Below are 15,167 nucleotides of genomic sequence, written 5' to 3' on the forward strand. Positions count from 1 at the left end.
TTTTTTTGTGTAATAAAAGCGATTAATGTGTTGCTAATGCAGTACGCATAATTTTTCTTGCTAATGCAATAACATTGATCAATAATTTCTTTTTCATGGTGAGTTGATAATAAACGTATGAAGATAGTTTACACGCAAAATTTGCATCGTTCTCCATATTTCACAGAAATCATCATTCTCTTACCACAAATGTATTGTTTATTTATTGAATTAAAAATGCCATCGCTCATTATACGTTTGTGTAATGTTGTTAATAATACATTTTGATGTAATATTCATTTACATAATTACAGAAAAAAAATATAAAGTGTATTTAAAAATACGATAATGACACTGTTGCTTAGGATTTTATAAATTATGAATCCTCTAAAGTTTTTTTTTTTTTTATACAATCAAAAATTTTTAATACCTTATCCAAACATTGAATATTTTACAACAGCCATTGTCTTTAATTATCGATCATTTATTGTAAATAGTTTACAACTTTTTTCATTTTTTTTTCTTACACTCACTTAAATTTCAATTAGCTTTAATTAAAATTTTTCTTTTACTTAATGTTTCATTCATTAATGTAATGCGTATTATATGTTATCCGATATCATATTAATAATATGGATATATAATAAATTTTGTCATTCTCTAAAAAATATCATCTAAAAAATATGTAGTGCTAAAGATTATTATGACTGATAATCACAGACAATTTGAATTTTTTTATTTCTTCATGATCTATATCTGATTCATTAAATATTTTATACATGTCTTTTACTCCTTCAATTATTCAAACATATGTATACACTAAAAAATTTCACAGTACGTTAAAAACATTGGAATTATGAATTTAACATTTTTTTATTCGAATTTTCAATAGCTTTGAGAACTTTTTTTCAATTTCATTCTTTTTTGTTGTGTCTAACAGTTTTTTTTCTCAAAAATAATAACTGAATCGGTGTTAAAAGTGCTGAAATGACAATAGTGATATTTGCAGCAGTGATGTGACTTCTTCAGATTTCAATTAATTGTAAAAGCTGAACAAGTCCTGACTTTAAAAAAAATTATAATAATATCATGTAGCATTATTATTCATACAATTTATCATCAATAATCATATGTCATGATGAGAAATAAAAATTATTAAGCTGTAAATTACATTTGTTTTTTCATCGTATGTGTTTTCGACTGAATAAAACATCTACAACTAGTTTTAAATGGTAGTGTAAGCAGATATTTTATAGTTAACTAATCTATTTGTAATTTGTAGTATGCAATATGAATAATATAATCAGATATTTTTATTGAGTCGTGATAAAAAAAAACTATTACGAAAAATAAATCACTTTGTAAATCAAAAAAAAAAATAAATGATTGTTTTTTTTACAAATTATATGATTGGCAAGAAGTAAATAAAACCGTATTGATTAAAAGTCGAATATTAAAATTGAAATAAAAATCATTCCAATGTGGACTTCAAATGCTCAATAATTGATACAAAATTATATATTTATATATATATATATATATATATTTTTTTTTATGTATAAAAAAATTGAAATAGAATAAAATAATATATACTCTACTGTGTCACATTTGTGCACAAATATAAAAACTGGGGTCTTATAGATATTTTGGACGCTTATTGTTCTGCTTATACAATTATAAAAGAAAAATATTTTTTTTTTCACTTGATCGTATGTTTCTTTACGTCCTAATTTTTCGTTTTTTTCCACTTATCTATAATTTTAAGTTATTTATCGTGAATAAATATCAATAAAATATCTAACATTGCTATTATATTCCGACGTAAATTATTATTTTTCGTATTTTTAATCAATTGATTTTTACAGATTAAATTTAATAATAATAATCATAATAATAATAATTATATTAACAATATTAATATTCTATATAACTATCTTTTATACCTTGTTGTTGTTAATTACATTTGAGAAATTAATAATAAAATAAAAAACCTAAAAAAACAAATGGCAATTTCTCGTGACCAGAACAAGTTTCCATTTTTTCTTTATAGTTTCACAACTTTTTACCCCTCACAATACAATATTTTGTACCAAACCAGGCCGATTAAAGATTTTAATGCTCTTGACATTTTATTGCGTACTCAAATAATGTTCCTGCCATCATTTATATTTTATATTATTCCATTTAAATAATTTATAATCAATAAACTTTTGATAGTTTTATTCCATATTCTAATTAATTTTCGTTTACTCTCATTTCAGATACTTTTTTTTTTCTTTTAGTAAATACGTTTACGGAAAACTCGAAAATTTTTCTTACATTCTAGGCCATTTTTCTCTCATCTTTTTCTTTTATTTTAATTAATTAATGAAAAGTGCACTTAACGGTGTCCATAGAGCACCAAAAGTTTTAAGGGACGTCTACCTCGGCAGATATTGATCATTCTCATAATAATGAAGATATTGTTAATCTTTTATATATATTTTTCTTTCTTTAGCCGCGTCTTAAATGAATAACACGACAGTTAATATATAATAATATTGGCTTATTTCATTTATATGAATAAAGGTGAAATAAGCATTTTATATAGTCCTAAAATCTATCATCACCAAGTTAAAGCGTAGAATAAACTACGAATTTAAGGCAAATCGCGATTGCAATTTTCACACTTGAAAATTACATAAAATATTATTGATAGTACGTTTAATGAGGTTGTTAAAATTTCGTACATTATACTCATTAGGGAAATATTATGATATTTAGATAACAAGATTAATTAAATATCAATGTTTATGAATAATATTCTTCATGTGTCAAATAGTTAACGTATTATATAGATGAATTTTTAAATGAGATATTCGGATAACAACGTTATATTCTAGATTCATAGATTTATAACTTGTTATTAAGAGTGATTGCGCCGTTTTTTTTTATTTTTTTTTTATTTTAGTATGAGCTTATCATTCATTTACTGTTTTTCATAAACTAAAAAAACATCCATCTTCAGTATCGTAAAATAGGCTTAATACATACTCAAACATGATTCTTATTAAAGGAGAAGGAAGCACAATAATTTCTAATATTCGAAAACGATTATTGAGTAATCAAAAATTGAAATAATAAAATGCCCACATCCAGTTAACACTGGAACATCATTTCTCCACAGAGTAGCTTACAAGTGCTATATTGCAAATTTATTTCGTATATCATAATATATAAATATTAATCGTTTATATATTTGTTAAGATAAGAAAGGTGAATATTGCTTTCTCTCTCTCTTTAGTTGATAATCGGGTGTAATCAATGTCTGCCAAAGTAGCTTGCGGTATATATTTATGAAAAAAAATTTCATTAGGAACAACTGTTTTCACATAAGAATTTCGTTACACTCTTAGTCCATTTGCTCTATCGTTTTTTCTTTTTCTCACTCGCTTGCTTTTTTTTGTTACTTTTATATCTTCTATCATTTTTTTTTTCATTGAGAAAAAAAAATTTTATCTCCATCAATCAATCGACGTAATTACGTCTATACTTTAGTCAAAAAAACAAGCAGACATTCTTACTTTAAAAGTTACATATTTTACAAGAGAATATTCAAACTGGGCCCAGTAACAGATGTAAGAAGATACAAAATTGTCATAATACACTGTACACTAGCTACGGACAAATAGATTATTATTTTACTTTTTAAAAGAGAACTTGAATAAATTGGAAGTCTAGTATAATGGATACAAATGGTAGACTTCATATTAATAATAATTAGAGTAATAATAAAAAAAATAATAAACGGAATATTGAATTTACAATGGATACTCAGTTATTCATTAAAAGAAATTTTGCTCTATAGACTGTCATGATAATTTAAACAAACAAAAAAAATTCTAATAAAAAGCAGTTCATTACTGCAATCTTTTATTAAATCTATGTTTAGTGTAAAGCATTAACCGGATTGTTATTAAATTATATTTATAATTGTATCTTGAAAAGCCCCAGTGTACTAATTATATTTTATGATACGAAATAATAGATTATTTTTGACGCGCATAATCGATATTAATTTTAAAAAATTAAAGCAATACACATGTTAATTAATAATCTACTATTTTTGTAGACTTATTAATATTTAATATCGTTGTAATGATACTTGTTTGCACTATCTTTTGTTAATTAGTATAATAAAATAATAAAATAAGCTGCAATCTATTAACAAAATTGTTAAAGATAAATTTGATAATTTTATCGGACGAATTACATGATAGTACGTACGTTTGAATATACTTATCAAAGTCTTCATTACTGGTAATACGACGTTTAATTCATACTTTTGTCTCTTTCAGTTGAGGTATTTACGACATTTTCTTGATCCACAAGTACAAGGAATCTTTACATCCTCAAATGGAAATTTATAGTCGTATGTCAATTCTTCTCCTTGATTGATGCGTCGAAGCGCAAAAATTAAAATATGTTTCTTACCCAAAATATCTACTACTTTTGAATAACAATTGGGCTAAAAAAATTAACTTTGTTAATAAAAAATAATATAATATTTTAAAATAAATTTATTTCAATTACCTCGCAAGAATGATTTATGAATCGTGCAGCATTTCCTTTCATAGTTGCATCGACAACCAAGTGATCATCAATTTTAAACATGTAGCAACCAATATTTTTACTGTCATAATATTTTTCCCGTTTGTCAGTTAATGAAGCTCGAATAACCTATAAAATATAATAATATGAATTCCTAAATAGATAAGGATGTTTTATAATGCAATAAAATACCTCGCCAGCGTATTCAATAACCATTTCCCCAGCTTCAATATCTCGCAGGCAAAATAGACCTCTTCCATGAATATGTGAATGATAAACGCCCACTGACTCCTTTGATGTTTCTTTGAGCATTCGAAATCTCATAGCCATGGGCAAGTTGGTACTTGCTGCACGTCTTGAATCCATTTCAGAGGCTGAAATAATCTTTGGCTGTTGTCTATGTCTAGACGCCAACCAACTAAACATGTCATGAACTTTTCTTCCTCCAAATGGTTCAGCTCTTGCAGCACCACTGTCAGATTCAGATAAAATATCATTATCTAAAAATTGTGGTGGAGTTAAATTATGATATTTAGGTTTGTACTTTGTACATCTATTTACTCCATCTAATTGTTCAACCAAATATATAGTTGCATTATTATCCAATCCTAAATTTTCAGTCAACGGATTATGAGTCAATGGAGGTAAGTTATGTGCTTTTCTAGCTGCTTGAACTGCCTGAAATACCGATTCCCATACTTCAGTTATAGATGAAGCTGTATGTACAAAACCATCCTGTGATTTCACTTCATACATTAATCGTGGTTCAGTTTTTTTCTGGGTAAGGATATTTGGAGAATCATTTTTCAATGGTTCTGCTGATTTAGATAAAAATCTTGTTTTCATAGAAATCGGTGATACTACTTTTGATTTAGTCAATTTTGTTGAATCTTGGTTGATTATTTTTGCTTTGTCTTCTAATTTATTGGCCTTTAATGTAAATTTTTTAATTGGTAGAAGTTGAAGAGATGTGATATGTGGTGTCTGTTTTGATGGCAAAATTTCTACTGATGTTATTTTTGGAACATCTTTTGATTTTATATTATGCGTAATTTTATATGATCCATCTTGTAGTTGTTTTTGTAGAACAATTTTTAATGAAGCATTTTGTAATTTTTCTTTTTGTAAATCATCATTAGAATTTTCTACAGTCTTCGGACTAATTCTAGGATTTAATTCAACAGATTCATCTTTGATTTCCTCTTTACAATCAGTTGTTTCTAATATTTTTTCAGTCTCTATTAATTTTTCAACAGATTCTTCTATTTCTGGCATAGATTTCACAATATTTTCTAAATTACATTTTTCTTCTAACGGCGAGTTTTTATGAAATAAACTTTCATTATCATCAGTTATTGATAGATTTTCATCACTTACTAATGATTTGTCAAGATAAAATAATTTATCAGGAGTTGATGGCTTTTCAATAGTATCAGATAAATCAATTGACTTTTCTGTTTGTTGAGTAGATTCTGATAAAACTATTTTATTTTCAGGTTTAGTAGATTTTTCAATATCTGATTCAATATTTTCTTGTCTTAGTTTAACTGCTTGCATCGGTAAAACTCTATTCATTGGTCTCGTTGTAGGTGCCATAGATGTTACTGTTTTATTATGTAAATTATTTGAAGTAATCGATGTTATAAAATTACCATTTGATAATCCACTATTGTAAATGTCATGAATATTATTAACTTCACAATTGAATTTTTTTACGATATCTCGTTGTGTAACATAATGATTCGATAAAAGCGGTAATTTAGTTGATATACTTGACTTTATCATACTTGTATTTTCAGAGACATGTTTAGAATCAAAATAAGGTCGTGTGCTACTATTGAGTGTTTGTTCAACCCCGTAAAGAGAGTCTGGAACAATTTTCCACTGTTCACAATTTGATTGTAATATTGTTTGAGTAGCCGGACTTGGTCTGACAGCAATTCTTGGTATATTTTGTAGAGTTGATTGTGTTGTTGATTTAGATGTTGATATTGATCTTGAATTCATATCCATAAATGGAGTTACTGAGTGGACTTCTTGTTCTTGAATATGTAATTTAGCCCTAACAGGTTCTATTAATGATTGAACAGGTAATTTTTCAAAATCAGATTGATCTGAAGATGCTGGTATATTTGCAGGTGGATTAATACTGATTTGAGCAGCAGAAATAGAATCTGGTGTTGGATTAACAACAACATAACCACCATGCATACTTTGTACAGCTTGAACTGTTGGAATATTTTGAATTGATGGTACTGCAGGAATATTAGATAAATTTTGTACAGCTTGAACGTTTGATGGTACTGTTTGATGTACTGTTGGAACATTTGAAATACCTTGAACGGCTTGAACAGTTGGAACATTGGGCACTGCTTGCACATCCACAATAGGCTCTACAAGTTTAGAAGCTTGAAATACTTGAGTAGTTGTCTGATAACTACTTGCTAATACTTGCGGTACAGCTCCTGCAACAAATTGACTGGACGACATGACAGTATTGCTCACTATCGTTTCTAACCCATAATACATAGGTTGGCTGGATACAAACATGCTACCTGTTGAATCAGTAAACATTTCTAAAGTAGGTGTAGAACTTAAAACAAGTTGCTCAGATGAAATAACTCCACATTGAATAGCATTTGTAGGTTGTTGAATTATCGTTCCTAAAACAGTAGGTTGAGGTTGGGCTATTTGTACACCTGGTAAAACTGATATTCCACCATTAGAAAGAGCTAAAAGATTATCCGAAGTAGCTGTATGAATGTAAGCACTTGGTACTAATTGATTAGTAGAGATAAATTGAGGTTTATATGCCGTATCTTGACTTCCAATTGTTGTAATGTATTGTAAATTCTGATCAGATTGATGTTGAAGAGTATCTACATAAGCTGATACAATTCCTGGCGGTGGTACTTGTTGAAGAATAACTGTAGGAGCTGTCGGCCGTTGTGCTTGCTGAAGCTGAACGACTGGAGATGCATTTTGAATAGTTTGATATCTTAGAGGTTCAACTGGTTGCACTATTGTATTCTTCATTATCTGAGGTTTGATCATTTTAATTTTATTCTTCGGTGTTCGTACTAACTTTGGTTTTAATATCTTACTGACAACCGTTGAAGACTGATGATTCGATTGTGTTTCTTCAACTTCACTAATTATTGTAGAATCATTAGAGTGAGAGTTTGTTACAGTTTGATGATTACTTGATGATACCAAAGTAGTAGAAGGAGTTTGATCAGTTGATACTGGCGAGTCTATAATTTCCGTAATTTTTACAGAACTTTCTTGAGGTATTGCTGCTGCAGCAGCTGCAGCTGCAGCGGCGGCGGCGGCAGCGGCAGCAGCTGAGGCAGCAGCAGCGGCTGCAGCGGCGGCGGCGGCTACTGCAACTGATGATGATGATGATGATGAAGACGTTGACGTAGATGATGACGATGATGACAATAAAGATGATGATACTGATGGCAACGATGACGATGATGAATTTGGTAATGTTTTTGTTGTTCTTGTATATTGTGTTTGAACAATCACATCATTCGATGCTAATACTGTTTGATGAACAGTTTCCACAGTTGCATGACTATGAATTTGACGAGGAGTAATTAATGCTTGTGCTATTGGTTCTACTTGTACAGCAGTATGTGGTGAGGGTACTGATGCTTCTAAAGGTGATGTAACTTGCATGTCTGGATATCCTGAAGAAATAGTATGTCCTTCTGACGGTGAAGTTAACGTGATGAATTGTGACGATGTTGAATTGATATTATTAGAAAACCTTGATATAGGAGATCTACCTTTATTATCAATAGTTTCAGAATCACTGTCACTTGTTGTTACAATATCACAATTAGCCAAGTGTCTATTGTAACTGTCCTGAGTTCTATAAGTGCATTGACATTTTTTACAGGTCACTGGACAATCTGCTGTTGAAACAGAATAAGTTACAATTTCATTTCTTGTATTATGAGAATTCTCATCATCACTAGAAATATCGTCTGCACCATCTAATTGTGGAATTTTGATACTTTCATCGGTATCGTAATTTTCATCAAAAGATTTATCATTTTCTTTAACAAATACTTTTTGACCATCATGAAATGATGTTAAATACTTCGTGTTTTTAACGGAATCATGATGGTTGAAAGTTTTATTATTGATATGATTTTCTTCTGTATCATATTCAGGTGAACTACATTCACTTAAACTACTTGAATCAGCAGGCCCATCAACTTGTAGCATTCTTGGTTGTTGCCTTGTATGCCAGAGAAGTCGTTTATCTCTCACCGATTCTGAAATAGTATTAGGAGAATTAGTTCTTCCTACGGTTACCATAATACTCTCAGGAATTTGTAGTTTATGAAACATAGAATTTTGTTCAAATGATGTATCAACAACGAAACTATCAACTTCACCAGTTATTGTAGTAGTAGATGGTCTAGACAATTTTCTTCTTTTAACCGTAGGTCCACAAGATCCGTCTAATTTACAGCTCCACGTTAAACTACAAGACCGTTGATGATGACGACGACGATTATTCATAAGACAATTATTTCCTAATACCTCAGATTTAGAACGCTTCAATTCTTTACCACCAAATTTTTGAGCTTTAGAATTTAACAAATCATCAACCAAGTCTTGAACAGTACTTTTAGTTTCAAGATGTAACCAAACATCACTTTGTACGTCAGAGTTAATATTATCTTTACTTAATTTATTTTCTGAAGATTTCATAATTTCATCTACTTCAGCTGATAACATTTCGTCTTTCAATATGTCATTAGCAAAAGCTCCATCATTCTTCAAGTCCATGGCTAAAAAATCTTCATAAGTCATTTTTGGAAAAATATCTTGCATTGATATTCCATCCAAAAGATCATGAGGAAGGTCTTCAAAAATAACATCTGTAATTTCTGGCGGAAGAAGATCAGTGTTATTTTGTTCAGCTAAATTTTCATCCATTTCTTTATTATACACTGAATCAATTAGTGTATCTAAAGTTTGTTTGACAACTAGGTTTTCGATTTTCTGTCGCTCTTCTTTTTCCAGTTCTTTTGAATGATCAATTGTGACATTATGATCCATATCTACAGTGATATCTGTTGTACAGGTTTTGATAAATGTTCTCACATAATATTTGACTATTTTTAAAGGATTTATCGTTGACCAATATAATCTAGAGCATTTGTAATTATTAGGAGTTATTTTGTCAGAGTTATCGGAAAATTTAGGTATTACTGTACCTAAACAGTCAATCATGAGAGAGCCAATCATTATTTTTATTTTATCAGGTTCTACAAATTTCTTCTTTTTTCGTTCCAATTCAACATAAACTAACCTTTTTAAACTGAAATCTTCTTCATTTTGTAAATGTTGATTATTACCACTTGTTAAATGTGATAAACATAATATTGTTTTATCATTGTACAATCCAAGTCCGGCATGTTTTGCGCAAGGGAAATGAAAAGTATTACCACAATTTTTAGCACAGCATCCAACACTTGCACCTTTTTTACCACATTCTGTACACCTAATCATGCGTCCACGAGAAATGGCACTGTGAACATTTTGAAGAGATCCATCGATTTCTTCAAATACTTCATTTGACCATAGAGCACAATTAGCATGAACCCATTCATTCTGGCCACAATAAAGTAATCTACCTTCTTTTGTTTCTTGACCATCTCCTAAACCTTTACACAATGCACAAGATCTAGTATCTTCAACATGAATATTACTACATAAATTGTTTGTCCTCAAAGTGATAGCTTTAGATGCTTTTGCTACTTCTTCTTTCCAGGTTTCTAAAATAGAGTCATTTAATTTTGATATTGATGAATTTAAATCAGTAGTAGAATCGTTACTGTTTGTTGATAAATCACTGTCATAAGAAGTTATTTTTGATTGTTTTGGATCAAACCAAGGAAATATTTCCTGTAAAGATTTGTGATATAATTCTACAAGATCACTGATCGCAGTTTTATTTACTACATGTTCCATATCACAGTGAAATTGAGAGAGAGATTGATATTCATTGTTATAAACTTTTCGTTTCACAGACATAAGACTTGGTGATGGCTTCATAATAATCTGTTCATCCAAACAATGACATTCACGAGTATTCGTTACACTTGATTGATTTACAATTTCTCCATCATTACTATCTTTAAAAGCACAATTTTTTACTCGTACTGAACATTCTTTTAAATGGAATTTTTGTTTGAGTTTTCTTAATCCTCTTCGGGGTATATCGACTTGTGGTTGATCATCAACATCAAAATCAAATCGACTTAAAAGATCAGCTTTATCACTATCTGTTGGCGTTGAATGAACACTTTTCTCACTGTTGTCTTCAGATTCTGTATTTATAATATCTTTTTTACTCTCATCATCAGAAAAATCCAATTTCTTAACATTTGCAATCACTGGTTTACACAGGCACTCTTTTCGTGGACTCCAATTGAGAGCATTGCATGCTTTACGATTTTTACTCAGTGACTTTAAAACTGCAATAAAGCCAGATTTCAATTCCTTTTCAATGGCAATTCTCCAAGAAGAATCGGAGTTGGGTAAACACTGACTGCAAGTAAATTCAATTGAATCAGGTAAATAACTTAATATTTGATAAAATTCATCAGACAATCCTTCACATTGCGCGTGAACCCAACAAGAACATTCATTACACTCCATCATTTTAGTGTTGAAATCATTTTCATTATAGCACCTTTGACAAAGTGGACAATAATTGCCGCGTTGTCTTAGTTTAAAGCACATAGAACATAATGGCAAATTCCCAACGTAGATATTTACACCTTCGCTTCCACAGCTTTTACATTTAACGCAATTTTGACAAATATATGGACGATCGGGACTGTAAAGTCTCGCATTTACTCCTGATTTTGATAAACACAAATGATGAAATGACTGGCGACAACGTATACAAGATAATTTTGTTCCAGTTCTCTGATTACATGTTTGACATACTGTACAGCGCGGACAACACCAGTCAGGTTGAATACAAGCGTTCCATTCACTGGGCTCGAGACAAAATGCATGATAAGGTTCACAACAGCATTGACAATGTATAAGCTAAAAATTAAAAAAAATTTTATTAGTTTATCTTAATTTTATTTTATTTTCCAACATTCAATACTTACTGGTTCTTTACCAGCACTGCCACAAAGAAAGCATATTGCAGAAACTGTGAAAACTTCAGAAGCAATAAGAGCAAAGCCTTTAGCTCCGACTTCTGTTGGATCGTATTGCTCCCAAAAGTCCATTGATACTTCGTGTATTTTATTAGAAGTCGTTTTAGATATGGTACGTATACCATGATGATTTGATGGAAAAACACTTGTTTGAATTTTATTCTTTTTAACACAACTCTGTTGAGCTATATTATTATTATTATTAGAATTGACGTTATTCTCTTGAATATTTTTATTCAAAACTTTATCTTTTGTGTCATTTATTTTTCCGGTCTTTTCTTCATCTTTCAAAACTTTTATTGTAGTAAACTTATTATTAGTAAGATCAGGTTCTTCTTTTTCATCATTAGCTGGAAATGTTGCTATAGGTTGTCCTAAAGCTACACTTGCACTTCTACACACATGCTTGACACGTGGTCCTTTAAGGTCAACCCTTTGTCTAAGAGAGGACTGAGATGAAGTAGAAGAAGAAACTGAAGGTGATGATGAACCCGTAGTAGATGGCGACAATGATGATGATGGTGATGATGATACTAAAAGCAGATTTGTTTTCTTGCGTACTTTAATTCTTGTGTCTTTTTTTCTTTTTTTATTTAGAGAGACTTCTATTGATTGGTTAGATTTGTTAGGAGATGAATCAGAATTAGTATTTTGACAACTTGGATTCCTTTCATCTTGAACTCCACCTAATTTAATAGCAGATTTGAAAAGATTTTTTTCCAAGCAATCTTCAGCTGGCCAGTTAATTTTTGAACTGCTAGTTTTTTGACCAAGAACATCATTATCTTGATTCATAGATCCAAGAGATAATACTGGATCTCTTAATAATGGCGGAAGAAGATTATTTAGTTCTGTCTTGATTGTTGTTGGTATATTATAACATTTCAGACACATTTTAAGCCAACAAGCAGGACAACGAGCTTTGTACGCACATCTCATTAAATTCCATTGTTGACTTCTAACGACTGGAGGCACTAAACACAATCCATCACCTTTATGACATTGTAAAACAGGAAGAGTACTGTTTGTAGATTTTGCACAAGCTTGACGTTTTATTATTTTACTTATGAATTTACGACATGATTCACAACTATAGATCCCGAATTTTCGAGCTTGTTTGACAAAACGATAAAAACGAACCGCACCACAAACCCCGCATTTAACAGTTCCAGTTAAATTTGGATTTAAATTTCCATTAGAATTACTAGAAATACTTGTAACTGAAAAAGGTCCTTCTGGGCCGCTACTGGAATTTTTATTTTCTAATTTCAATCTTGCCTTTCGAAGAATTATTTTTCCACCATCTAATTTCATTCCTGTCCATTCTGATTGTTCATCTTCACTGTTATTACTTTGTTCACTCGTACTTTGCGACATTGAACTGTCAGATTCATTGAAGTTGTGATGAGTATTTTCACTCTGAATACAGGTATTATGATTTTGTATATTATCATTATCGTAGATTTGATCATTTGAAATAAGTGAATCCACAAAATCAAGTTTTTCATTTTCTTTCAAATGATCATTGATTGACACATTTCCACCATCAACTGTATCACTGGGTATTCTTGATCGGGTTTTAATTCTGGAAGACTCGATGATTGGAGCATTCAAGTCTGGAAGAACTTTTGGAGAATTTGATCTTGATTTATCAGCTGATGATGCTTCCAATGTTAATTTATGCACCGGTGAATTATTGTACTCTGTATTATTCAAAATTTTAACCTTACCTATTAAATTTGATTTTTTAGCTTCGCTGCTTTCTTTTGGAGTTTCTTTTTCTTTTGTTGAATTCAATTTAGAATTAAATTTCGTCGAAGAATTTAAAGCATTAGCATTTTTCACCTGTTTTACTTTAGATTTATCAGAACGATTGTTTTTTACTGATACTAATTTGACTTTTTTTGACTGTTTATTCTCATGTTCAATAACATCAACATTAGGACTCTGTTCTAATTCTTCGATAAATCTTTTATTTGGCTTAATAACTCGAGAAGAATGCGCACTACGCATTGGAAGGATAAATTTTTTAATATTACTCGATTTATCACTAGATTGAACAGTTATATTTCGATTATTGGAACTGACATTAAACTTTGCCCTCTGTAGTAGACGTTTTGCTGTATTATTACGTAATTGACGTGTCCTTTGATGACAATCCAAAATATTATTGACAGATTTTAATATTGGAGCACGAATCACTCTTTTAAATTTAACATCTTTTATTATTTTCGACTTGTTGCAATTATTTAACTTTTCATTACCTGAACTGTAAGTTTCTTTTTCTTTTTTACCTGTATTGTTTGTTTTATTTTTAATTTGATTCCCATTATCCGTGGATTGACTTTCAACATTTTCTGACAAACTTTGAACATTTTCTTTAACAGTATCATGGGAATTATTGAAATTTGATTGATCTTCATTATTTTTATTATTTGCATTATGATTTTGAGTTTTTATGTATGAAACTGATAATTTTGCTTCATTACTGCTAAATCCATGAAACGGATAATGCTCCTGAAAATAAATAATAAAATGTCAAATATTGAAGTAATAAATTTTAAACTAATGAAAAATACATATATAGATATAATATAATTGATTTCGTTAATAAATGTATTCTGTCAAAATAAAACGCAAAAGAGAGAGGTTATGGCTGTACATAGGCTGAGTTAAAAAAAAAATTAAGTATCAGTCTCTAAAATATAATATATCTGATACTTTGATATATTTTTATTGAATGATAAATTGTACATAATAGGAAAATTCGAATTTCATGAATAAAATTTTTTGGATATTTATAAAATCAAAGCAAATGATATAAATAATATTCAGGATTTGCTGGCAATCAAATAGGCGCCTTATAAGCGCGTCTCTATCGGCAGATCACAACAACAAAGTGTCTGCGTCGTGAAAAAATGAAATCAACCTTAGATGTACGCAAAAAATTTGGGGATATTTTACGAATGGATAATTGATGAAATAGCCTTTACCTTTTCACTATCGCCAAATGTTTCATTAAACAGTGAAAGTCCATAATAGATATTCTCAGCAATGGTTGCGGAATCGCTTTGGGTTGCTTCAGGCCGACCGAGAACCTTGATTCGCTTTCTGGTTACCGTTTTCGGCGGCTTGCCTGGAAACTTAGATCTTCCCATGTTTTAGCCGCCGTGGCTAATTAAAGTATGATATTCATTTTCCAATAAATTTGTTTTTACATTTTTTTAGCTTTATTATATTCCACTACAATTAAACTGAAGTATAGAAAGCGCGCACACACCGCATAAGTCTTGTTAACTAACCAACTCTCTGGGTTGCGACTTGTATTATGACGGTATTAGCAGCACCAACATATAGTAGTACCACTAGTGGCTACTGGAGCTTCACATATAT

At 30.0% G+C, this 15,167-nt stretch overlaps 1 protein-coding gene across 2 annotated transcripts; it reads right to left on the bottom strand.

The window, feature by feature from the left end:
- Window positions 1–3,385: 3,385 nt before the first annotated feature.
- On the bottom strand, window positions 3,386–15,123 carry trx (trithorax). 2 transcript variants are annotated; one of them, XM_035095413.1, is made up of 6 exons: window positions 14,768–15,123; window positions 11,724–14,291; window positions 6,933–11,655; window positions 4,762–6,896; window positions 4,552–4,698; window positions 3,386–4,486 (listed from the first exon to the last, which is right to left on the bottom strand). In XM_035095413.1, the coding sequence occupies exons 1-6, from the start codon at window positions 14,930–14,932 to the stop codon at window positions 4,313–4,315; spliced, it is 9,912 nt and encodes a 3,303-aa protein (XP_034951304.1). In that variant the 5' UTR covers window positions 14,933–15,123; the 3' UTR covers window positions 3,386–4,312. The 2 variants fall into 2 exon arrangements, with proteins under 2 accessions (XP_034951304.1, XP_034951295.1); XM_035095404.1 differs by having other exon boundaries at window positions 4,762–11,655.
- Between the last annotated feature and the right edge of the window lie 44 nt (window positions 15,124–15,167).

This window comes from Chelonus insularis, unplaced genomic scaffold, assembly GCF_013357705.1.
Source record: "Chelonus insularis isolate UGA/USDA-ARS -01 unplaced genomic scaffold, ASM1335770v1 contig_116_pilon, whole genome shotgun sequence".
Lineage (NCBI taxonomy): Eukaryota > Metazoa > Arthropoda > Insecta > Hymenoptera > Braconidae > Chelonus > Chelonus insularis.

Bases quoted from the DNA above. Each gene is read 5' to 3' on its own strand.
- trx (XM_035095404.1), bottom strand. From the start codon at position 14,932: ATGGGAAGATCTAAGTTTCCAGGCAAGCCGCCGAAAACGGTAACCAGA. The intron at 14,292-14,767 runs GTAAAGGCTATT...ATTTATTTTCAG, and splicing joins CATTTGGCGATAGTGAAAAG to GAGCATTATCCGTTTCATGG. The intron at 4,699-4,761 runs GTATTTTATTGC...TATATTTTATAG, and splicing joins TTATTGAATACGCTGGCGAG to GTTATTCGAGCTTCATTAAC.